At 41.0% G+C, this 24,436-nt stretch overlaps 1 protein-coding gene and 1 long non-coding RNA gene across 7 annotated transcripts in view; both read right to left on the reverse strand.

The window, feature by feature from the left end:
* LOC142046759 (uncharacterized) overlaps positions 1-24,436 on the reverse strand; it is a 347,351-nt gene that overhangs the window by 161,934 nt on the left and 160,981 nt on the right. The window lies entirely within an intron of this gene.
* ANO5 (anoctamin 5) overlaps positions 11,444-24,436 on the reverse strand; it is a 107,550-nt gene continuing 94,557 nt past the window's right edge. For all 6 annotated transcript variants that reach the window (XM_032775268.2, XM_032775266.2, XM_032775262.2 and 3 more), the window contains 6 exons: positions 23,252-23,349; positions 22,794-22,924; positions 20,895-21,100; positions 19,627-19,808; positions 17,178-17,283; positions 11,444-15,592 (listed from right to left, as the gene is read on the reverse strand). In XM_032775268.2, the coding sequence (XP_032631159.1) occupies positions 15,368-15,592; positions 17,178-17,283; positions 19,627-19,808; positions 20,895-21,100; positions 22,794-22,924; positions 23,252-23,349 (948 nt within the window). In that variant the 3' untranslated portion in view covers positions 11,444-15,367. The remainder of the gene's footprint in view (positions 15,593-17,177; positions 17,284-19,626; positions 19,809-20,894; positions 21,101-22,793; positions 22,925-23,251; positions 23,350-24,436) is intronic.

A 24,436-nucleotide genomic window follows, 5' to 3' on the forward strand; every position in this document is an offset into this window, starting at 1 on the left:
TTTACTTTACATGTAAATGTATTTTCATTGTCTCTGGTCTCACCTTGCTCAATTTACATAGGAGACACAGGCAAATGGGTGAAACAACATTCCTTTGCTTCTAACTGTTTATTCACTTTCCTTGGAATGCTTGAACTGAACATATTTTAGGAACATACTTCCTGCACGCATACATATTTCTTTACAAACTAACTGTACATGATAATATTAATAATCACTATGTCACCAGTTTTTATATACCTTACAAGACTCTGTTTGGCTAAATAATATAAAGACAATGTGTTGGGTGCACCCTTTTCCCGTTGGGATAAAGGGGCTCCGAGAGTATGTCTACACTGCAATAAAACTCCCTTGGCTGGCCTGTCAGCTACCTCAGTCTTGTGTGGTTCAGGCTGCAGAGCTATAAAAGTGCAGTGTAAACATTTGGGCTTGGGTTGGAGCTTGAGCTCTGTGACTGCATTGGGTGGGGGGAAGGGGTGTCTATCCATCGCATTAAGACTGAGTTCAGACTCGGGTTTAAGCCCAATCTCCCCTTTTGTCCACACAGAAATGAGTGTGACTTGGGCCAGGAACCCCTCTGGACTCATCTCCATGGTCCCTGCTAGGCAAGTGGGTCAGACATTTTGCAGTGTGGACATAGCTCAGAGTCTGCCCACAATCCCATGGGAACATGTTTCCCAGCTCTCCAGTTCCAAACCTTCAAACTCATTTCCCAGGAACAGGAAGCAACCTTCTGGTTCAAATGCAGCTGCTCGGCATTTAACCTCACATTACCACACAGACTGCTCAGCTGGAAACAGTAAAGGCTCACATGTATTAGCTATGGCCAGAAGTAAGAAGTCTTGTGTCAAGTGCACTGCTAGCTTGCCAGAGGAACATAACTGACCAGAAACTCTGGTTAACCTCTGATGTAAGGGGAATGAAATGGTTGATGTCAGCAAGAGGAAAATAAATGGTCATGTCTACAAAACTATAGCCAAGTGACGGGCAGTGCAGTGGAGTGGCCACAGAGTAGAACAATGCAGAAAGTGAATCAAGTGGCTGAAGACAGAGTAATGCAAAGTCTGGGCTTCACATGGGGAAGAGGGGAGAGTTAACGACTGTCAGGGTGTGAGGCTGGGTGTGATGCACATTGTTCCCCACACAGCCACAAGCTGTATGTGTCTTTCAGCAGATTCCCTATGCCCAACCAGGAGACACTGGGCAGCTGAAGCTTGAGGGTTTCCTGACAGTGCTATTGGTAGTGGAGGGGAATGTGTTATGGGGGCCAGAGACACTATGCAGGTATAGGGTCTCCGTGTGGGTCTTTTGGGATCTATCAGGGCTAAAAGTGGCTTTCTTATGTGTGTGGAGGAACATACCACCTCTTCGTACCTTTCCCTTAATGGGACAATTTGGGGTAACTTCCATAATGGATTCTTCATTAAGCTTTTCTAGTAAAAAGTCTCCTCCCATGGCTTTTCATTCATTTTAATCTAATCTGGCCCTCCATTTTATGTTACAACAAAGAGGAAGCCATTGCTTAATAACTACATTTTTGTTGCTGTGTGTTCATGTGTAAAAGGCAGGTGGTTCTCCTATGGTGACAATCAAGTCCACTGTTACGTATCGGTTAACCAATAGATACATGGAAAGTGTCGTATGCACCACATTAATGGATATTATGTACATGATATTAATATAATAGTCATTAGAGATATGTCTTGGAAGTTATGTTAATGGAACATATCATGCACTCTCCACATCTTTGTTCACTCAAGTCAAGTATCCCACAGCATTTGCAATGCTGAAGGCAGTTTTGTCATTAGAAAATAGGAAGCCTGTCAAAACCAAGTTATACGAGCGGTGTGTCTAGCACAGGTTAGAATGTACCTCCACATCCAGCTAGTTTGGAATCTCTTTTTGGAAACTACATAAGAAAAACCACAGAACACAAAAAAAGATGTTAAAGAACGGGTGGGCTAGATTTTAGTGAAATGTAAAGAGCTTTGTAACTTGTAAAAATCATACTATAAATACTACTAGCTGAAATGCGTATCATTGAAGTACACCTTCTGCGTAGCTAAATCATGCTGTGAGACAAGAATTTCTTCCTGTATATCTCCTTTTCATACGGAGGTATGTATATCTCCTTTTCATGTTGTACTGCTTTGTTTTTCGCTAATAAATATAGCTAAACTTTGGTTATTTCTTCTCTTGAACAATGTAAGAACAAACCACAAGTGAGGTCAAACAATGGCTACACCTTTTTTTATCAATGTCACATCTTAATTAAAGGTTGCTATGGTGCCTTTAACTCTTCTCTTTGTGCCTAGGTTTTCCAATGAGCTACATTCAGCAATTATATTGTGTGAAACTGCTCTTTCTCTGGGATCAGTAATAGCGAGTCCTCTGTAATGTCCATTAGGAAGGACGCAAGAAAACAGTGTCAAAGAGACACCTGAATCCTACTTCCAATAGAGAAGTGGAAATTGCCTGGAGAACTCTTTCACTAGCAGAGTTATAGGGGTGTGATCTGGCCTATAGCATTTGCAAACTAGCACATTGAGTTTAGCATCCTTTCTCTTACATTGCTTCAAAGAAAGCCCCAAATCTTTCCTGATGCACATAACCAGTGGTGCAGTGCAGTGCTATGCAAAAAAGGAGGAAACCCTTCCTGACTTCTATATGCTAGTAGCTTGCATCTAGCAGCATGAGGTTTAATTTATTATGCAAAAAATATAACTGCTCTCACTGGTGGCAAAATCCAGCCTTTTTAAATAATCCAGCCACAATACTTCACTGTGACTTTCAAGCCAGTGAATGCTGTGGGCTGTGTAAGGAAATATTTTCTTGTATTTGTTTCTGATTTGCTTCACTATTAGTTATCTCCTACAAAAGAGTCAACACAAATATGTGTTGAATTTGCAGAATTGTTTTGGTTTAAACCTCCATCTACTCTAACTCCCCCTACAATTTACAAAAAAAAAAAAATCAAAATGTTGGTTCAAATAAAAAAAAATAAAACATTACATTTAGAAAATGTTCAAAAGACTTTTCATGTCAAAATGTACTTTAAGTTTATGCTAAATAGAATTTTTAAAAAAATCTTCAAAATGTAATACTTTTTTTAAATCTGAACCAAATTTTGTTTTTCAAGTTAGATGTTTTGGTATGGCCACTGAACTGACCAATCTGTTATTCACACAGCTGTACTTTCATGGTGTTAGGGCTGGCCAGGGGCAACCTATTTGCACCAGTCAGCTGCTAAATGGTGATCAGGAGATGAGTAGCAGGCTTGGGAGTGAGCCAGCTCAGAATGCCAAGAAGTCAGGATCAGGCACCAAGTTGCAGGCAGCTGACAGTCAAGGACAAACCATGATCAGAAGCCAGAGTCTAGGGTCTACAGCAAGCAGATTCTGGAGCAGTCTGCATTGTTGCTCAGGCAGCTGCCCATAATACTTTCCTGGTCTAAATACTAGCCTCAGCCAATCACTAGGGTGTGAAGGGCCACCACAAAGGCCCTGCTGGGAGGTATTGCTTATAGTCTACCTGCATATGGTCCTCTAAAAGCCCCTACCCTAAGTTTCCAACGGTGATGTGGAAATGACAGGAGACCAAAATCCCCTTGGGCCCAAGTTCTTACAGGTGGGGTCAGGATTTTACCCAAAGAGTTTCTAGAATACATGGCAATACCTGGGAACAAATAACTGTCTACATCACTGCAATGTTTACTGATACTTTGCTAATGGGATAAATGTTTAATCAAGAGACACTGATAGCAAAGTGTTACATGGTGACTATATGGCAACACACCATAGGCTTCTTTCTACCTTTCTAGCAGTTCTTTCATTTTAGTACATTCCTGATGGGGTATTTTTATACCTTTTCCACAAACCACTCTTGAAAATATATGCAAAGAGTCAGCTACCATATGGTCCATGCTTCCAGAACATTTTTTCCTCTATTAAATTGCACAAAGTAACAGTTGCAGGAAATCAACAAAGGTCAACGTGAAAAGAACTAAATGGAATAAGGGAAAATCTGATGTTGAACCAGAGGTTTTTGTTGCTGAGTGCAGGACCATTTAGCTGCTGTACATAGCATTGATGGCAAGCATGTAAGGTATGCCGAGATGCGGGAGGAAAACACGAATCTTCTATAAAAGATCCAGCTACTTAATGCACATAATGTCAGTAGAAATTATGATGTCCCTGCCCCAATATATTTCAATGCCATCTCCCTGTGCCAAACTCTCTATGTGTTTGTTGGAAATAGGATGCCAGTGAAGACTTCTAAGGTTATTATGTTAAGTAGGTTGTGTGTAAAGGTGAGAAATGCCAGTCCTGTCTTGGCTAGGAAAGAGGTAGCACATTGGGGTTCACAAGGCTAAAAATAGATGGCTGGTGGGACTGGAACAGATGGAGCAGGAATGTTTGCATAGAAGGGATTCAGCAATATGAGAGGCTTTTCTTTTTTATGTGAGACGATCACATGAGCCTGTGTAAATAAGTTCTAGGAGGAGCAGGGATTCAGTGGTATAGATTCTGCTCTTAGTTAGGATGATGTAAAACCAGAGTAACTGTTAAACTTCACTTAGGTTAATTCATATTTCCACCAGTAAACTCAGAATTTGATCTCGTGATAGTATTTTAGGAGGCCAGGAATGTGCGCTCATAGGCAAAGATTGGAGTGTGGTTACCAGTGCAATACTAGCACTTGTCTGTGCATAGATCAATATGGATTGAGCTTGTTCCACTCTAACAGTTTTGCACCAGTGCAACTCCAGTGGTTGCCCTGGAGTTACGGCTCACTAACACCAATATCAATGAGAATTGAATCAGACCCTGCAAAGTGTACATTTTCAGCATGGTTTGCAGTATGTTACATTAGTAGTTCTCATTAAGAATGTAGCTATTTTCCATCTAGAAGTAACCAACCTTTACTTTAAATACTGTTATTGATTTAATAGCTTTTACAATGTAGCAGCTGGACCTAAGGATCCTGGGCTGGGTTAGATTTCAGTTACACCAGTGTAAATCTGAAGTAACTCCAGGGACATCAATGAGATTACTCTGGATTTGACCATGCACCAGATCAGCAGCTGGCCCCTGTGAGTGGAAAGAGCATTCCACAAGGAGCTCTTGTACCTAGGAACATGGGAATTACCATACCAGATCAGACTATTGGCCTTTCTAGTCTGGTATCCTGCTGCCACCAATGGTCCAATTTAAATCACAAAGTATATAAAAAATCCACTTGACTTTAATAATAAACTGTTTATGGTCATATATATATACTCCATAGATTTTCCTCATTTAAGAGCAGAGCTATACAGATTTCTATTTCTTTCCTGACCCAAGCTGTTCAGTTAGGCATAGTACGCTCAAGCAACAGCTGTGACTGTTTGACTACAAAATGACAAATCAAGGTCAATTAGTAATCTCGGTGAAAAGGGTGTTATTTCCTGGTTAACTGTTGCAGCGCTGCTTTGTCCAACAGCTAAAGAAACTGAACACACTTAATTCACATTTTAGACTATCAATTCTCATTAAGAAAGAAGACAGTTATTGGGGCAGAGGACTGTTCTTAGGCATCTTTCAAAGTAGAGATCTCCTTGCCAAATTTCATATCCCACTTCTCTGCCTAGCTGATTTCTCAAAATACAGCCTTGAACAATTGCAATGCATTCATAAAGCATTTTATGTACGGTCATAATTGAGAGTAGGTAATTAGGTTTTTGTTCTGGTTTAAAATTGTTATAGCTCAGTGTCACCATTTAAGGACAATAAGACAGTGCTTAAAAACAGAGGGGTAGATGTTCAACTGTTGAAAATTTGTGTTGTGCCTTTGACTTCCAACCCTTTCAGGGTGTCAGGTCCAAAAGCCCCTCTTTATAGATGCAGTGTCTGTTTAATTTTGGACAAGGTATTTTTCAAGTGCATCTTCTTAGTGTGTTGCTGAATTCCATTTTGAGACAGATTTGAAATGTGCAGATTCTGATGATGTAGTATGCTACCTTCCAGACCCTAGCTGGAGCACTTACTCTCCCACATACCTACTAATGGGACACTTACATTCTAGAACTGAATTACAATTAATTTATGTATAGCATGAATTTGCTTGATATTTAATATAAGTTCATTCCATTTTGTCCATCAGTACTGTCAGGTGTCCAAATACATCCTAATACTTAGCACTAATACATCCTAATAATTAGCACTATTTCTCCTCTTGTACCATGTTAAAACAGAAGAGGTATATTCTGAGTGCAGCCCTTGTTATTGGGTATTTGGTAATCATGCAAGGTAAATAAAAGCTTTGATATTTTCCCCCATTGAAAATTTACCATTTACATTAATGGGGGCAGTATGGGGCTGTTGTCACAATTCAGGGCACCTCCACCTTGTGGTCTGCCAAGGACATGCACTGTAGGCTCCTGCTCCTCAGCCATCACCTGTCTTGGGTGTAGACCCCCATCTCTCTCCCTCCTGACCAGAGTTTTTCCAGGCTACACAGTTCCAGGATATCCCTATGATAGACTGACAATACCCTGTAATAGCCTGAACAAAGCTTATGGAATTAAACTTTAGTGAACAAAGTTAAACCTTACTGAGTTAGAGTTAATACCTTTAGGACACATGACATTAAAAATGCAGTTGTGTATGTTATTCTACCATCTCTAGTGGAGATAGGGAAACACTATGTACTTCCTCCATTATCAATCCTTGAAAGCCACCCCCATGGAAAGGTGCACATATAGTAGTTCAGAATGGATTCTCTGGGGACCAACAGACAAAGACAGAATTTTTGGAGAAAGAGCCTGGTTTTAAACAGGTTCATGGTCGTCTTCCTATTCCAGCTAATGGCCAGGACCCCCTGCTCCTTATGGTAGGGTTGGAAACACTGAGGCCTACTAGTGTCTGATCAGACTGAGTGCTTGTACTGATCTGAACTTGTGCAATAGTGCAATGAACTTGTAACCCCAGGGAATCCCCCTTGAGTGAGGGTTTGAAGAACTGCTCCTGCCAGAATCTCTGTTACGGCTGTGGTTAACTCCAGCATGTTTATTGGCATGGACTGCTTTTTATCTTAAGAATAAAGTAGGTTTGCATAGGAAGTGCTGTGTGGTACCTTATAACTATAGCAATCAGACCTGTTAACCATCTCTGAGGAGAAAGCAAGCAGGTGTCCTTAGGCAACCTGTCTGTGCTGGGAACTGTGCAGCTGGACTACTGAGGGGAAATACAAGTGCAGTTGCCCTGGACTGTGACAATACCCAAGCAAGGCATACTGCCTAAGCGCGCCAGTGTCTATGCTTTGCTTTCTCTCCAGAGACTATGAACCACTGTAATTGCTACCAGTTATAAGTTACTACACAGCCCCATATAAGCAAGCATATTTAAAGTGAGAGAATTACAGAGAAAAGGTATTAATACAATAAAAGAACCTAAGTGCATATTAATATACATACCAGAGATCATCCCATGCCCAATTTCAATAAGGGCTCTGGTAAGAGTCAGTCCTTCAACCGCTTCCCCCGTCCAAGAGGTTTTTCTGTGGTAAAAAGTTCATAACAGCTTTAGGTCAAAACTTTCTTACCCATGAATAGTTCAGTCTTCCTTTATACAGTAACAGGTGATCAGCAGACAAAGGTTCCCTTCACAGGATATAGCTTCAAAAGGCTGGCGTTTTACATAACTTAGGGGGAGAGGGAGGAATTTCTATTCACCTCCTCCTAGATATTTCCCAGGAACAGGGCCGCTCGGGGAGGTGGGGGCAAATAGGGCAATTTGCCCCAGGCCCCAGACTCCTCAGGGACCCCCACGAGAATGGCTGAGGCTCCCTCCCCAGCCCGACCCTGCCTCCGCCCCTTTCCCAGAGCCTCAGCGCATCCAGGAGCGTCCCTGAACAGCTGCAGCATGGCTCCGGCGGGGCCCGTAAGCACCTCCAGCTCAGAGCTGTGTGGTCAGGGGGTGTGGCTGTGAGCTCCACTCTGCGTGGAGGGAGCTCAGGCCCCGCTGGAGCTTGCAGCCCTGCCCCCTTACCACATGGCTTTGAGTCGGGAGGGCTCAAGCCCCGCCGAAGCCATGCTGCACTACTGTTCAGGGACTCTCCTGGACGCACTGAGACTCCAGGTTAGAGGGGAGCTGGGGGTAAGGGGCCGGGGTTGGATAAGGGTCAGGGAGTCTCGGGGACAGCCAGGGGACAGGGAGGGGGCAGAGGTTGCGGGGCAGTCAGGGGACAGGGAATGAGGGGTTGGATCGTGGGCGTTCCAAGGGTCTGTCAGAACTCACCGGGGGTGTGTGGATAAGGGTTGGGGCAATCAGGGAACAGGGAGCAGGGGTGGGGTCCTGGGGTGGTGGTTGGGAGGTCTCTGGGGGATAGTGAGGGGACAAGGAGCAGGATGGGTCGAGGATTCTGAGGGGGGCAGGCAGTTGGGGGGCAGGAAGTGGGTGAGGGTCGGATAAGGGGTAGGGCCAGGCTGTTTGGGAGCCACAGCCTTCCCTACCCTAAAGCTCATTCAGCAGTTTGAGGCTTGCAGAAAAGCCAAGCTGTTAGCTTTTCCATTAGATAAATGCATGGAGGTTAGGTCCGTTAATGGCTATTAGCCAGGATGGGTAAGGAATGGTGTCCCTAGCTTCTGTTTGTCAGAGGTGGAGCTGGATGGCAGGAGAGAGATCACTTGATCATTACCTGTTAGGTTCACTCCCTCTGGGGCACTTGGCATTGGCCATTGTTGGTAGACAGGATACTGAGCTAGATGGACCTTTGGTCTGACCCAGTATGGCCATTCTTATGTTCTAAGCTAAATGAACTGAAAGTTATGGTGACAGATATGAGTCAAGGAAGCCAGCAGAGTATCAGAAACCTGGAAAAATCTCTGACCGGATGGGCTCAGGCATTTGGTCACAAGCTGGGGTGGTTCAAAAGTTTTGGATTTTTTTTAAGCAGAATTTTTTTTATTGTTTAAAGAAACAATCAAACACAGCAAGCAGCAAATATTTGGCCACACACTTCTGAAACCCCAAATCATGTTCAGGTTTTGGCAGACTAATTTCAGCTTTTCAATTAAAAAACCACAAGAGATTTTGAAGGAAAGCAGACATTGTCCATGATTTTTTTCTGCGTTTTAAAAACCCCTAGTTTTCGATCCAAAAAAAGTTTTGACGAAAAATATTTGTCCAACTCTTTTAATGAGCTTTAGTGTCTTTTAGCACTAGCTGATGCTGAGAACCAGTGATAACTTGTAAAGAAGTTTTCTCAAAACTGGGTTTGTGCCGAGATGTGGAAGGTTTATTTTTCCCAGGGCCTCCCGTGGGGTGGGGAGCAAGTGGGGCAATTTGCCCCGGCCCCACAGGGGCTCCCACAAGAATATAGTATTGTATAGTATTGCAATTTTTTTTTATGGAAGGGCCCCCCGAAATTGCTTTGCCCCAGGCCCCCCGAATCCTCTGGGCGACCTTGCCCAGGAAATCCATTTTATACATATTGTCCCCAAAGACCATTCTTGTCTGGCACATTGTTCAGTATAGTCCTTTGATCATCCCAGCCCACAACAATACAAAACCTTTGCATTTGATACAATGGACTCCAAACTTAAACTTAATTCAATAACGTTTTTCAGGGATATTGCAGGACATTGCCATACCTGTTACAACAGTAGATGAGGGTTCTCTGCAAGGTCCCATCATTTGCTTGTATGACTGAACAATGTGTCTCACAAGTTTTTATGATTTTTTCCCATTACAATGTACCCCTCTTTGGGTGCAATCCTGGACCCACTGAAGTGAATCAAGTGTTTTTGTCATTGAATTAAATTTAGCCAGGATTTGACCCTTTGTCTATGCTGCTGGCCTTCGAGGTCAGGCTATTGTTTCTTGAGAGTGTCAAATGAGCTTTAATTCTCCTTGTTCTGGGAGCTTCTGAAAGATACCCTATCATAAAGCATAACGATCATATATCAAGGCATAGCTACATCATCCCCCTACACTTTATCTGCTTCCACCTGGCTCACCTTCTCTCAATTTTTCTGTTTATTTTTCTCTTTCTCTGCTGCTGCTTTCCTCCTCTTCACTCCCCTACTACTGTTCTTACTTTACCTTTGGATACCCACTTAAGGAACCCACCAAACATAGGGTTACAGAGTCAATAGCATGGTAGATAATCACGTTGTCTACTTTATCTTTTGCACAGCATTCTTTCCCAAGCTAATGTCATTTTATCTTTGCATTAAGATATTATCACTGCACCTGTACTTATTCATTTCTTGGAATTAAACCCTTTGAAGTCTGGATGGAATCAATCCAAGTGCTTTTTGTAACTCATCTTCAGCTTTCCTCAGAGAGGATCTGATGCTTGTTGCCTTTTGTTTAATAATAGTGGCAGCATCTGCTGAATGTTGAAAATAAAGTGAATTCTCTGGCAAATGATGGACCAGCCTCCAGATTCACCAGTGGGAGTGCCAAACACATAGTCTGTGATGGATGCTTGTTGTCACAATTGAGTCTGAAAGAAGAGAATAAAATGTTCATGTTTACAAATCCCTTGAGTAAAGCACTGTAAAAATTCTTCATAAGGAGCTTTTTACCTTTTTTAGCACTTTTTTCCTATGCTCATGCTGTAAGTTAGTTAACGGCATATACTTTCTCAAGCACTTAAGGGCAATTACAGTTGCTATTGGTTAATCCTGGTGCTTCTTACGGAGGCAATGGGAGTTGTACAACTGTAACTGAGACCACAATTTGATCCAATATCTTAACAAAAATACTTCTAAAAACATGAATTCCAAATGTGTGCTCCACTGGTTCTACTGGTGGTATCTGTGTGGGACAGACTCTGGGAGCTGAAAGCATGTGAGGAAATTGCCATCTAAGTTATTGGGTTCAGGAGGAGAAAAGAGACTGCTTCAAATAGTGCAGGAAAAGATAGCCTGAGATGACAGCTTGTTTGTTCACAGTCTTGTTTGCACCAGGAGCAAAATTATTGGATTGTGGAGGGCCTGGTGAGATTTTTCATGTCATCATGGTTCTCAGAAACAGCAAACACAAATTATTCAGGGATATACTCCCCTTGATATGATATACACGTGCCTATCAGTCAAGGTGAAGTGCATGCAATACAAGAAAAAAATGGTCCTTACAATTGGTTTCTTATGAATCATGATGAAGCTACATAAATCATTCTATCTTGTGATTTTGTATTAGTGCTTTCAAGCAAGATATAGGTCCACTATACTACATGCTATAATAGAGAGAGTATTTAAAAGGAACTCATCAGTGGTATGTATTTTTGTTGAATCTAAAATCAATGTCATGTTAAATCGATGATCAAAGATTAATCATCTGCAATACAAATAGCACTTTTTTTGTGGCACTGTGAACATCGACTCAGCCCTTAACTCCAGACACATGCCGAATTTTACAAAAACCAGCAATATATATATTTTTTTAAAAGTTGACAGTACAGTTAAAAAATAAACATTGCTTTATTCACCGACACATTTTAAATCTCAGTATTGTACATATAGGTTAGTTTAAATGCAATGTTTAAAAAATTATTCCAGGATTAGTGAATCATATACATCAGTATGATACTTAACTGTCAAAAATACCAGTCCATTTACCTGACAATATCAGTTGGAAACAAAAGAGGCAAACAGCTTAGTAAGAAAATCTATCCTTTCCTGCCACTTTCTCCTGCAGTCTGAAACTGGCAACATTATTAAACAATTTACATAAAAAAGATAAACCACAGTAATAAAATTTGCTAGAAAAACAGTATAGTGTTTTATGGTTGCATGCTTATTTCATGGTCATTTGCTTATATAATCGCATGTTAAACCTTTCTATGGCACAAATATCACCACTATATTGGGGAAAAAATTCGCTGATCGGGTTACTCTTTATACTTAAAAGCCAATAATCTTCCTCATTTACCAATTCTATTGAAGCAATCTACTGTTGCCTAAAAGTTACAGTAGCTACAACACTGAACTCGTTTTACTGTGGTTAAAGGACACTTTTAGAGACATATATACAGTCATAGTATATATTTTGTACGTTCAATATTAATATTCAACATCAAAACTAGGTATTCAAATGTACAAAAACCCAACACAGAATATTTAATACTTTCAGATTCCCAGTATGGCTTTGATTTTTGCCACTTTGCAACACCTTGAAGGAAAAAAAAATATAATCTGTGAAAGGTTATAACCCTAGTTATGCTAATAAAAGTTTGTTGAAACAATGCTTAGCCACTAACAAAGAAAAGGTAAATAGTTAAATACTGAGACAGCTTAGACTGACCTGTTCTTATGTAACTTTAGCTGTTAATTTCATGATAATTTACTGTCTTTTAAATAGCTTTTTGTGCATGCGAAAAAGGGATGCTTTAAAGCGTAAAATATGTGTATATTTAAAGCTGATCCCAGAGTTTTTAACTTTTTAATATATACTATAGTATGTGAAGAAAACAACCCAATGTTCCTAGAGTATAAGATTACATAGTAAGTGCTCTCAAAAAATGAACTAGAAGTAAGAAATGGGGATACGTGTTAAATCAGCTTCATTGTTTTACTACCTGGTGCTTCTGCACATCAGTGCTGCATCCTTATCTTTAAGTTATTTGTGTCTCTCCTTGTTTTTTAAGATGCATTGTCCATTGCCAACACAACTACACTGCTGGAAACTTTTCAAGTGTGGCAAACTAAGACTTTTTAAAAAAAACTACAAAGACTTGGTGTAACTGACATTCTCTTAAATCTGCATGAATACAACATCAGATACTGAGTTTACTGGTTTTTAACTTGAAACCAGACCTTTTGTGCATCTTGTTCAGAGGTTACATTACCATGTTGTATCTTTTCACCTTACTACTTTACACATGCTTTGCCGTTGCTAACAGTAACAAAATTATGAAAATAATTTAAACATGAAAATATGAAAACTGCATGTTTTCCATTTAATTTACAGTATTTGCTGCTTTTTACAGATATTTTACAAAGTACTTGTATCGTTTACTATGGTTTAGTAGAGTATACAGAATTACAGCTATTGTAATGAATCTTTGGCTTATTGCACTTCATAATATGACATATGTTCTTAAGCAGCAGACTAATCTTAGCTATACCTGCACTTCTACAATGAATCAGAGTTTTTAAAGTTAAATCAATGTTACCATGCAACCTCAGCTCATCACATATACTAACTGCCAATGTTAAAGATTTAACCAAGTAGCCCTGGGGACACTCAAGTCAATAAAGATTCTGGGAAGTCTGGCTAAGAAAGCCAACTGAGTATTCAGTCATCAAATGTGGTCAGTTGCCACTCTGCTCTTAAAGCAGTGGAAAGAGATGTACATGTTCGTAATCTTCCTGGCCGGTAGGAGAATCATGTGATGTTCATTAGAGGTAAACATTTTATCATTAGAAATTCTACCAGTATAATGTTAGCTCTGCCCAAGACACAGATTTAAAACTCTGTTATAATATAATAATCAGCTAATTAGCCAGGTATTTATTATATTCTTTTTCTGATTCACAGGTTTGCTCTGCTAAAACCAAAAGTGGAACCGAAAACTTGTGGATTTAGTAAATAATGAGTTCTTTAGCTGAAAGGCAAAATAGATGATGGGGGTTTTGGTCTGGTACATTTAAATAACTATAACTTTCAAACTGCAGATATACTAAAATTCCAAATAACACTATCTAGCATGCTACATTTTGGGAGAATAAAGCAAGTCCATTGCGTCTTCAGCTCGCAGTTCATTTCACAGTGCTTTTCACTCTTTTGCATAGCACTGACAAACTGAAATTTGCATATGCAGCCATTGCTAAGCCAACACTATGCACTGCCATATGGAGGTTCAAAGTTTCATGATGCCTGCAGGTTCACTTTTAAGATATACTATATCATTTAATTATAGAACTAGCATTTTCACATCTTGTGTAAAAGGCATATAAACAAGGCACTAAGCATTGTAAGGTGGATATATCTTTAAAATACAGTAAAATCAGTAAAATATTGTAATTAAAATTATATAGCAAGGGCACTGCTCATAAATAGCTTGTAGCTATCTTGCACAAATAGCTGAGAATTAATATACTTCATACCTTTTCAGACAGCCCCATGACAAAATAAAAAAGGTTTCTTCTTGGCAAGATAAAAAACAAAAAAATTCAAGGGTTCCTACTATCAGGACAATGGCTACATAAATGTACATTGCTTGGCATTTTTTAAATATTAAGAATACTTAACTTTATCCCTTCATAATCACATTCACATACAAACACAATGACATATATAGATCAATCCGTATTACAGTCCAGCTTCCCCACACTGAGGTCTTTTCAAAATTCACAGCCCTGTGGTTAATTCCTGAAGAATTTCTGACTAGGCGGTTCAAACCATTTTATCCCTTTGTTGTCATTCTCAGAGATAACGTGCATAATCAGAAATCATATGATGGGGCAGGACCCTACTAACTTAGTATAGTTTTTCAAACGATGTCTTTTAGAGTTAAGAAATAAAACAGCTAAGTTTCCTTAAATAATGTAGTCTAAACTAAACTATCAAACCCCGGCAAAAGTACTGTAATTAGCAGATTATTCTACAAACCTTTGATGTTTAAACTTTATTGTGAGGAAACTCTTTAGCAGATGAGGATTATTCGGAGTAAAAAATAGAAAATAAATTAGGCTAATGAAGAAAAAGAATAGTTTATCTCAATTCTGTGCCTTAAAAAATCCAAAGTAGAATTAAGTCAATATATCTTTAAAACACATGTTCCTAAAAAATGAATACAAGTTGCAAGCCTGTTAACAAATATTATATATGAAATGTAGTGGATACAAAAAAAATCATTCTGCCTCCATGTCAGCTAATTAAGTTGTGATGTTCTAGACACTCATTCTCAATCTTCTCTGTAGCAGGAGTTGTCCAGTACATTCCTTGAGATCTAGCTGGAAGCTAGTTGGCACTGCTCCTCCTTCTTCCATTTAGAAGTATGGGAAGCTCAGGATAGTCATGACCCTCATACACCTGATCACAGCCTCTCGGGGAAAATCACAACCCCTATGCTGGGAATCAGCGTCACAGGATTTCCAAATAATATATTGATTTTTAGACCCATAAGATTTATCCATTGTCCAGACCTATGGATAGCTACAGAACAGCTACAAAACAGGGAAATTTTGAGAAATAGTATTTACCAAGCCTATAATACTCAGTAACAGGTGTCTTTTAGAAAAACAAATGTTTAAAATCTTTGGACTGAAAGCAAAGGGTTAAAACTATCATATGGCTTTCAACATACTGCATACTGAGCAGATCACAGATAAATAAGGAGTAGAGTTTCAGGGACTAAAATCGGATAGCCCCTCCAGCTACATTGCCTGGGATAACTCCACTTTGCCTTCTGTGGCAATTACTTCCTTTTCCATGTTTTCATACGTTTTGCATTCACACAGTTTCTGCTTCAGCTTATTGAGTTCATATTCATGCAGAATTTTTTGAGTTAAGAACTTTTCACGTTTTATTCTGGCTTTCACCTCTTCTGGAACGTCTGGAATCATCCAGGCCACAAAGAATTTGACAATGAACACAATATGCTGCCAAAAAAAAAAAAAAAAAAAGGCAAGGGAAAGTGATGATGATGTACTACATAATAAAGGAATAATTAGATCTCCAGCTAAAAAAGCACAACATAAGAGCTAGGTATTATTATTAAAAAGAAATTTTCTCTTTTCCTTTAAAACTGAGCATACTGTAACATGACTGTCCTGGAACAATACACATCATGTTACAAATGCTGCTATTTTTGGATTTTATGTACAAATAAAATGATTATAAAACACCCTTACACTTAAACACCAACTTTGATCCCAAAGTGCTTCATAACAGGTTTAGGAGGAAGAGTGATACCTTCTGAATTGCTAGCACCATTCTGCTGGATCTAGATGCCACATTGGAGATATATGTAGCAGGGTGATTACCCCGCTCCGGCCCTGAAGGGGTTAAAAGCAGCCGTGGAGAGGGCTGTGGCTGGGAAAGGCTAATTAGGGAAGCAGCCACAGCTGAGGTGACGCCCCAATCAGGCCACAGCTGGCCCTATAAAAGGGCTGTGAGCCAGGAGCTCAAGAGAGGAATCTCTCTCTAGTGGTACAGAAAGGAGGACCTGGCTGCCTGGGAAGCTGAGGGGGGTACCTAGGGTGGAGCAGGGCTGGGGAAGGGCAGAAGGTGCTGGGGAGCTCCAGCCTACCAAAGCCCCAGGCTGCAGGCTGAGTTGAGGGCCCATAAAAGGGTACTAGGACTGCAGAGGGGCAGCCCAGATATAGGCAGAGGCAGCTGATCCAACCCCCTTGCCAATGATGAGTGGTTTATAGACTGCAGTCAGCTCCAGGGAACGGAGGCTTGACGATGACTGGCAGTAGCCACTGAAGCAAGGTGGGGATAGGAGGTTGGGGGTTCCCCTGGGTGGGGAGACCCAAATTGTGGATTGTTGCTGTGGGCAGAACCCCTGGGCAAACGGCACTGGGGTCCAGGAGGAACACGGAGGCCAGCGACAGACAGGACATCAGCCAGCAGAGGGCACTCCAGAGTTGGAAAAGAACTAATTCCCTAGACAACCAGCAGGAGCGCCATGCCGGTGAGTCTTCACCCCACCACAAAATCCCATCCACATATTGACCCAGCTCAACTTGTAAGAACTGACAGGATTGCAGTGGGAAATGCCATGGATGCAGCTCATAAACAATCCCCCTACTCCTCTGATAGCCTGCAAAAGGCTGGCTTACTACTCAAAATGATTGACTTGAGCAATTTTAGCTGCTGCTCATCATCTTAAAACATTTTTTAAAAAGTCAGTACTGCAGTTCTCTCACAAGCAGCACTCCCAACTAAATGGAAGTTATACATATGGGAGGCCTAGTGGTTTAGTTATTTTCTTATTTGCATAAAAGGATTTAACTCTGCTCTTTTCTTTGGACCGAATCTCTTGATTTCAAAGGGAGTCTTGCCTGAGTAAGGACTGAGTGAAAATTGAGGGTTTGGTCTTTATTTTGTACAGCTGACATTTTCTTTGTATTGCTTATACAAGTGAATACAGGATACTATCCGCAGTTGTTTCACTTTCATAAAAAATAGTAACTATATACAAAATGCATAATGTATTGATTTCAGAAGATTGGCACATACCTCCATTATAATGATAAAGGCCATTTTTGCAGCAAGAATGTGCCAAAACTGCATAGTATGTAAATATTTCTTCTCGTGGCCTGGTGGATATCGATAGTCTCTGTACCTGTTAGATATAAATAAACGTAAAGGTGAAATGTTATATTTAATCTGAGTTAGACTACAAGCTCAGTAACATTTACATGCAAATACAGCTGTCATTTAAGGAACTTTTTGATCTTGTTCTAAATGTTCTGTTCTCTTTGGCAAGAACAGGTTGGCCCTCATAACTTGTTTCTATTGCCAGTTTGCTCAGACACCCTTATTCACAACACCACAGGATGGCTGAGGATGTGTGAGAAGTGAAATTTATACGTGGATTACTACTGTTTTCAGGGGGTGACCAAATAATGGACAATTCCTGAATAGCACAATGGAAGCTGATTAAATGGTATCAGAATGGACAGATTTATTCGACAGATCCAGGGCTCAATGGTTGAGCAGGCATGTGTGTGTTCAGCATTAATATCTATGGCAGGATAAAGACAGACTACGGGAGCTTTACCCTGAGTCATGATCTATCTGTAGTGGATTTGTTTTGTATCCAATTGTATGTTTCCTTTTTGTCATGGATGTCTCTGAAGTTCCTTCTCCAATCCACAATTCCTTCACTATGGACAAATCCACACTTTTTCACCAACACACTGAACCTTCATGGACATAAAATTCCTCTGCCATTGGAAAAATATGTCCATGCTAATGTACACCAGCTAAGACTATGTCCCAATGTGCGTATACAGATATTGGTCCTTCTGTATAAAATGTCAAATGCCTAAGCAAAGCCAGGCAGAAGAAGACATTTTGAAAATGCAAGGCTCCATCATGACAGTGTGAAGCACAACATTGCTCTTGAGAAACTTGTGCTATGCCAGGGCCTTATTCTTTGGGTATTTTTTCACTCCATTCTAAACCTGATTCTAGGTTTACTTGTCTCCAATCAGGCAACAGAAGCACACCACATGCACTGTGTGTTCAATCAAAACTCACCAGCTGAGCTTGGATTTTAAATACTTGCATCAAACTGCTTGTGACAGGGGTGACCAAACTTACTGGCCCTCCGACCCACATACGATAATCTTCAATAGTTCAAGAGCCGGGACCCGCCTGCCGGGGGCTAGGACTTCAGCCCCATGGGAGGTGCCTGATGGGGCTCAGGGCTTCAGCCCTGCTTCTGCTGAAGCCCCAAGCCCTGGCAAGTGTGCCCCGCAGGGCTGAAGCCCGAGACTCCCCTCTCCGCTGGGCAGAAACCCCTACCCCACCACCCCACAGCAAGGCAGAGGTCCTGAGCTTCCCCGCTCTGCCCCCAGTCTGGTAGGTGGAGAATGGGAGAGAGCAAGGGGAGCTCCATGAGCCTCACTTTAATGGTAAAATGTGGTTTGCAAGCCACAGTTTGATCACCCCTTACATAGACCAAAATCAGTTTTAGAAACAGCCAGATTCAGAGGTGATAATGAATGGTGAGTATCTGGGTTCCTTAGATTCAGTTAGATGCCTTCAGATCTATTGGTTGCTTTCTGTGTTACACCCTTTTTTGTGCCTTTGCATTTATTAGTTACACCAACCTGGACTCCCTTTATCAGAAGGGTAGCCGTGTTAGTCTGGATCTGTAAAAGCAGCAGAGAATCCTGTGGCACCTTATAGACTAACAGACGTTTTGGAGCTTGAGCTTTCGTGGGTGAATACCCACTTCGTCAGACGCAGGTAGTGGAAATTTCCAGGGGCAGGTATATATATGCTAGCAAGCAAGCTAGAGATAACGAGGTTAGTTAACAGGGAGGTGGACCGTTTCTAGCAGCAGAGGTGTGAAAACCAGGAGAGAAACTGGTTCTGTAATTGGCAAGCCATTCACAGTCTTGTTTAGTCAGACCTGATGGTCTTGTGAGTGAACTGAAGCTACAGTTTTCTTTGAAGTCTGGTCCTGGTTTTTTGCTGCAGGATGGCCACTTAAGGTCTGCTATAGTGTTGGCCAGGGAGGTTGAAGTGCTCTCCTACAGGTTTTTGTATATTGCCATCTGATATCTGATTTGTCTCATCCTCCCTGATTGACTAAGCTCGTTATCTCTAGCTGTTGCTAGCTATATATACCTGCCCCTGAATTTCCACACCTGCGTCTGACGAAGTGGGTATTCACCCACGAAAGCTCACGCTCCAAAACGTCTGTTAGTCTATAAGGTGCCACAGGATTCTCTGCTGCTTTTACTGGACTCCCTTTGACTCAAATGAAAAAAAAAATTAATATTTGGTGGTTAGTGGGGTTATCTAAATCATTTTCTAAAGGAAGCTAGATCCTGCACTAGTTCTAACATTAAAGAATTAGGCCTATCTATTTTCTAATTATATGAGAACTATCTACTTGGAAAACTGCATGTAAAACATAAGAGACAATTATTTTTTAAAAATCACCACAAACCTGCATGTGAGAAAGTTCTCTGGATTATTTTCAGGCCTTTTTCCCTCTAGAAAATCTGAGACTTGGAACACGGATAGACTGTTGTTAATGTACCCAGACATGGGTGAATCTTCATTTGTAGAATAGGCATAGTAGTAAACTAAACGAGGAATCATATCAGATGTGAAGGCTACAATAAAGGCCTGAGAAAAGAAACAGAACTTGAGATGGTGATAAGCATGGCAAAAGCCATGACGTAGTGTCTTGCTTAATATTTTCCTTTGAAATGAAATATCTGATTCTGTTTGACAGTCCAATGTGAAGTTGGAACACTAGATGCAGCAGTTTATTGGTTTTCAGTTTATAAAAAGTATCTTTAGCCACAGCTGCTATCTGGACATCCAGGAGCAGCTTAGGATCTAACTGAACCCAGAGATTGTGAATCTTATTAACCATTCTCAAATGAACGAATAAAATTACCTTGGCCAACTCCTATGGTTTCCCTTAGTCAACCAGCACTGCCAATACCATATCTGGACTGAGCTTCAGTGAACTAACCCCCATCCATGCCTCAATCTGGCCAGACACTGGGAAAGTCAAGTGAATGATGGTGACTGTCAGTAGCCAAAGACTGAGGCGAGGTGGGGAGATCCAGAAACTGTGGGGGTACTGCCGGGGGTAGTCCTCATGAGAAAGGGGGGCACCAGGTCTGGGAGAGACACGGGGCCAGCGGTAGCAAGGCATCAGCCTGCAGAGGGTGCTCTGGGTCAAAAGAGCTAATTCTCAGGACGGCCGACAGGAGGCGCCGCGCCAATGAGTTGTCACTCCCGTCATAGCGGGGTTCCAAAGAGGATGGAGCTTGGCTGTTCTCAGTGGTGGCAGATGACAGAACAAGGAGAAATGGTCTCAAGAAGTCTAGGTTGGATATTAGGAAAAACTATTTCATTAGGAGGGTGGTGAAGCACTGGAATGGGTTACCTATGGAGATGGTGGAATTTCCACCCTTAGAGATTTTTAAGGCTTGGCTTGACAAAGCCCTGGGTGGGATGATTTAGTTGGGGTTGGGCCTGCTTTAAGCAGGGGGTTGGACTAGATGACCTCCTGAGGTCTCTTCTAACCCTAATTTTCTATGATCAACACCCTGGTAGCGCTGCAATGCAAATGGTGGTGTTATACACATAATGAATAGGTTCTATCCAGAATGAGAAACAGTAGAAGCTGATTATAAAACCTATGAATCTTGAAACTATAAAGAACCATATGAAAATGGACTTAGTTAGTTTACTTACGTTAGTGACAACAGACAAGATGGCCATTCCATTTAGAATTTCTTGCCAAACTCCTATACTGTGGGCTTTGGCAGCGACAGGCCTCCTGAACTGAGTGGTAAGCTTCCAGGAATCTACTCGAATCTCCAAGATATTATTCATCAGTGCAAGAAGGGGAGCCAGTGGAAAAGAGGCCACAAACAGAGTAATAAATCCGAACTGAATGACTGCATGGGAGGAAGGGAAATGAAAAACAGTTGTTTTGAACTCTAGGGAAATTATCTTTAAGTTCACAATTCAAGCTATTGAAATACCAGAGCATCCAAGATAACCCTACCAAGTGAAAAACAACTCTAGTGGAATGTATTCATATCACCAATTTTCTAAATTACAACACTGTGCTAATAAAAGTATAGTATCCAAGTACTTTCAAGAAAGAATAGCATGTTGTGAGATAACTGAAAGACTCAGCAGTTTGGAAAAGAGACTGAATGTACAAAGCAGTAAAGTCTGACTGACCAGACTTGGACTGATGCAAGACTTTACATGCTGGCTCTCAAACCATCCAGTTTGTACAATTATTTTATAGACCAACCTCTCTTAGCTTTTAATTAATTTTAATTCATTCCCAAACAAGAAATTGTTGAACATGTATTCTTAGCTTCTCCCCTTGTGACTCTATTGTTCATGTGTTTAATGACAGTTCATTACATATGTGCCACTGGTAAATCTTAATATGAATTAAAAAATTGCAAACTGTATACATAAATAATCACTTTAGCTACCACCAAACTGAAACCACCTCTGGTGTGGTATATGGCAGCCTTTTCAGTTGTGCCAACACTACCCCACAATAGTTTAAGCACAGAAAGTGAAAAGGAATCCTATATCTACTTAAAGCCCCAGGAGAATGTAAAACACCATAAAATTTGGCCAGGACATGGGTGTTAAATATGGTTCCAAAACTGTCATGAGATCTCTAATAACCACATGTGGTCAGGACTTCAATTTTCCATCGCAGCCAAAAAACAGAATCTCTAACAACCAAGTGGTCACTGAATCATGCTGAGGCAATCGTCCAACTATGATTCAGGAAAAGGAAAAACATCTACTGCATTTTCACTGCCACCAGCAGCTACTACAGCAGCTATACTTTATCACAACCCAAGGTGAAATGGCTACATGACACGAATGTGGCTAGGTAGTTCCAAACAAGATTTAGATTTATATGCACAGCTTAGGAGTAGCATTAAGAGGGACACCACCAGGCAACCCTTTCAACAAATGTTGTCCTTTCTATTTGAGAAACACTGATTTTTTTTTCAGTGTTTTCTGGATTTTGCGTGGGCTTATTTCTGTTTTTTTTAGTTAGCTGTTTGCAAACTGTTTCATCAGTCATGTCGGCATCATTTTAGAAATAGTGCCAGTTGGTTAGCTCATGCTCCCCCTGCTGTTCAGCTCGGTAGTATCAGAGCACAAATCAGTGCAGATCCAAAACACAGTGGATTCTCTGATCCATACTGTGGATCTCATATCTGCAGTGCAGATTCTTACAGCATACTTGGCACTCATCCCATGGTCAGAGTTTCCACTGACATCAGTGGAAGTTATGCCTGGGAAGAATGGCAGAATATGCACTAGAGAGATGAAGTGTGGATAACAGATCCACCATCCAGCTGAGAGAGAAACAGTTCTTGGGAATATAATACTATGAACAAGAACTTTACTCAATGCATTATAACAATATAAAGGCAGCTTCATTTATTGGGTTAACCTATTTAACTCCTTCTATCAGTGAATTCTATGCTGTTTATAATACTTATCAGAGAATATGCCAACCCCTCAACTGGAAAGCTCTGTTCTTATAACCATAATAACAAAGTTTCTTATCCTCATTTCAAAGTTGGGTTTTCAGCTCACCCATTTCTAGATATTCATAGAATAGCCCCAAGGCTCCAAAGCTCTGCAGATCATGATCCTGCTCCCAGCGACTATATAAATTCTCTGGATTACATCTGGCTTTCCTGCGTCCCCACCAATTCCAAATCCATCTGTGTGGGTGTGGAAATGGGAACAATAAGGGAGGGGGGAATACAGAGTCATGATTAGAGAACATATTGTGCATTATACATTGATTCATAAGCACCTCTTTCCCCCGAAGGAAACCAACTCCTCACTCCCATACTGAACAGACTTTACAAACATCTCCTACAGAAAAGAAGCCAAAAGAACTCTAAAAATTTGATTTACTTTTCAGCACTTATGCGGTTAATTTACTTACAGCATTTCTCTCAGCTTGGCCAGTGAAATGATGCTACTCATCACGCTTAATTTCAGCCATTTACAAACTAAGTGGCTCAATGTAAGACATCACTTACGGTACAATGGCCTCTTGTATATTTCCCCAAATCTGTTTGCCAGCCATAACTATGGTGAGCTGTGTCGTCAATTCAATCAGGCAGCCTGCAGGATCACACTGACCAAAAAAAGAAGTTGAGGAGAAAACAATAATGCAAGTTACTAAGTTGGCCATCACCTGTATATAATACAATTTAATGTAAGAAAGAGTTCTTAAAGTGCTCAGGGAAAGAAATAATTTGCACTTCAGCTCCCAGCTAAAAATTCACCTTCAGGGAGACTGTTACAAAAGGCTAAACTGTGTTGTATTTTTGTCCAAAAAGGAAATGTGCTAGGTAAAACATTTCAAAACTGAAATATTCAGACCATTTGAAAGACAAAGTTACTCAACAGGGCTCAGACTGACCTCTCTGGGTATATCTACACTGCAGTTGCAAATGTGTTTCCCAGCTCAGGGAGACGGACTCGTGATAGCTCTGCTCAAGCTAGCACACTAAAAATAGCAGTGTGAATGGAGAGGCATGGGCACTGGCTTGGGCTAGCTCCCTGAGATTGGACCCATGGGGTCAGGTGGGGGCTTGGACTTGGGTAGCCTGAGCCACTGCCCATACAGCAATGTCCACACTATTATTTTCAGTGTGCTAGCTTGAACAGACCTAGTCCGCACTCCCAGCTGAGTGCAGACATACCTAGTATGGGTGCATGTGGATGATGCATAAGCAGTCTCCCAATTTCCTCCAGTAACAGTTCCTGCCTTTCCCATTGAGTCCAGCGAGATGCCAACATGGCACCAACATTGGTACCTCGAAATACCAGAGGCCAAATCCCAAGTACTCAACTCCTGCATCTCCCATTCACTTCATTAGAGAGCTGGATGTATTTAGCACTTCTCAGATTTGGCCCTCACCATTTGCGGATTTTCAAAATTTCTGCTCCATATCAGGGCCACCATTAGAATTAACTGGCCCAAAAAACATCTAGAAGACTTCAGTCCCTAACTTTGCTAATATAGCTGCCCTTTGTTTGCCTCAAGCTATTTTTCTCCCTCTTGCCCTCCAGGCAACATTTAACACTCAATATTGCCTTCAGAGGTTTACACATGGCTTCACTGGGAGTCATACATGAATATCCAAAGCCAGACCTTTTAGAAGTGTTTTGCATGCAGCAGCAGGCCAGTCATCTTTGATGCTAACCTCAGTGTTCAA

Source organism: Chelonoidis abingdonii, chromosome 4, assembly GCF_003597395.2.
Source record: "Chelonoidis abingdonii isolate Lonesome George chromosome 4, CheloAbing_2.0, whole genome shotgun sequence".
Classification (NCBI taxonomy): domain Eukaryota; kingdom Metazoa; phylum Chordata; order Testudines; family Testudinidae; genus Chelonoidis; species Chelonoidis abingdonii.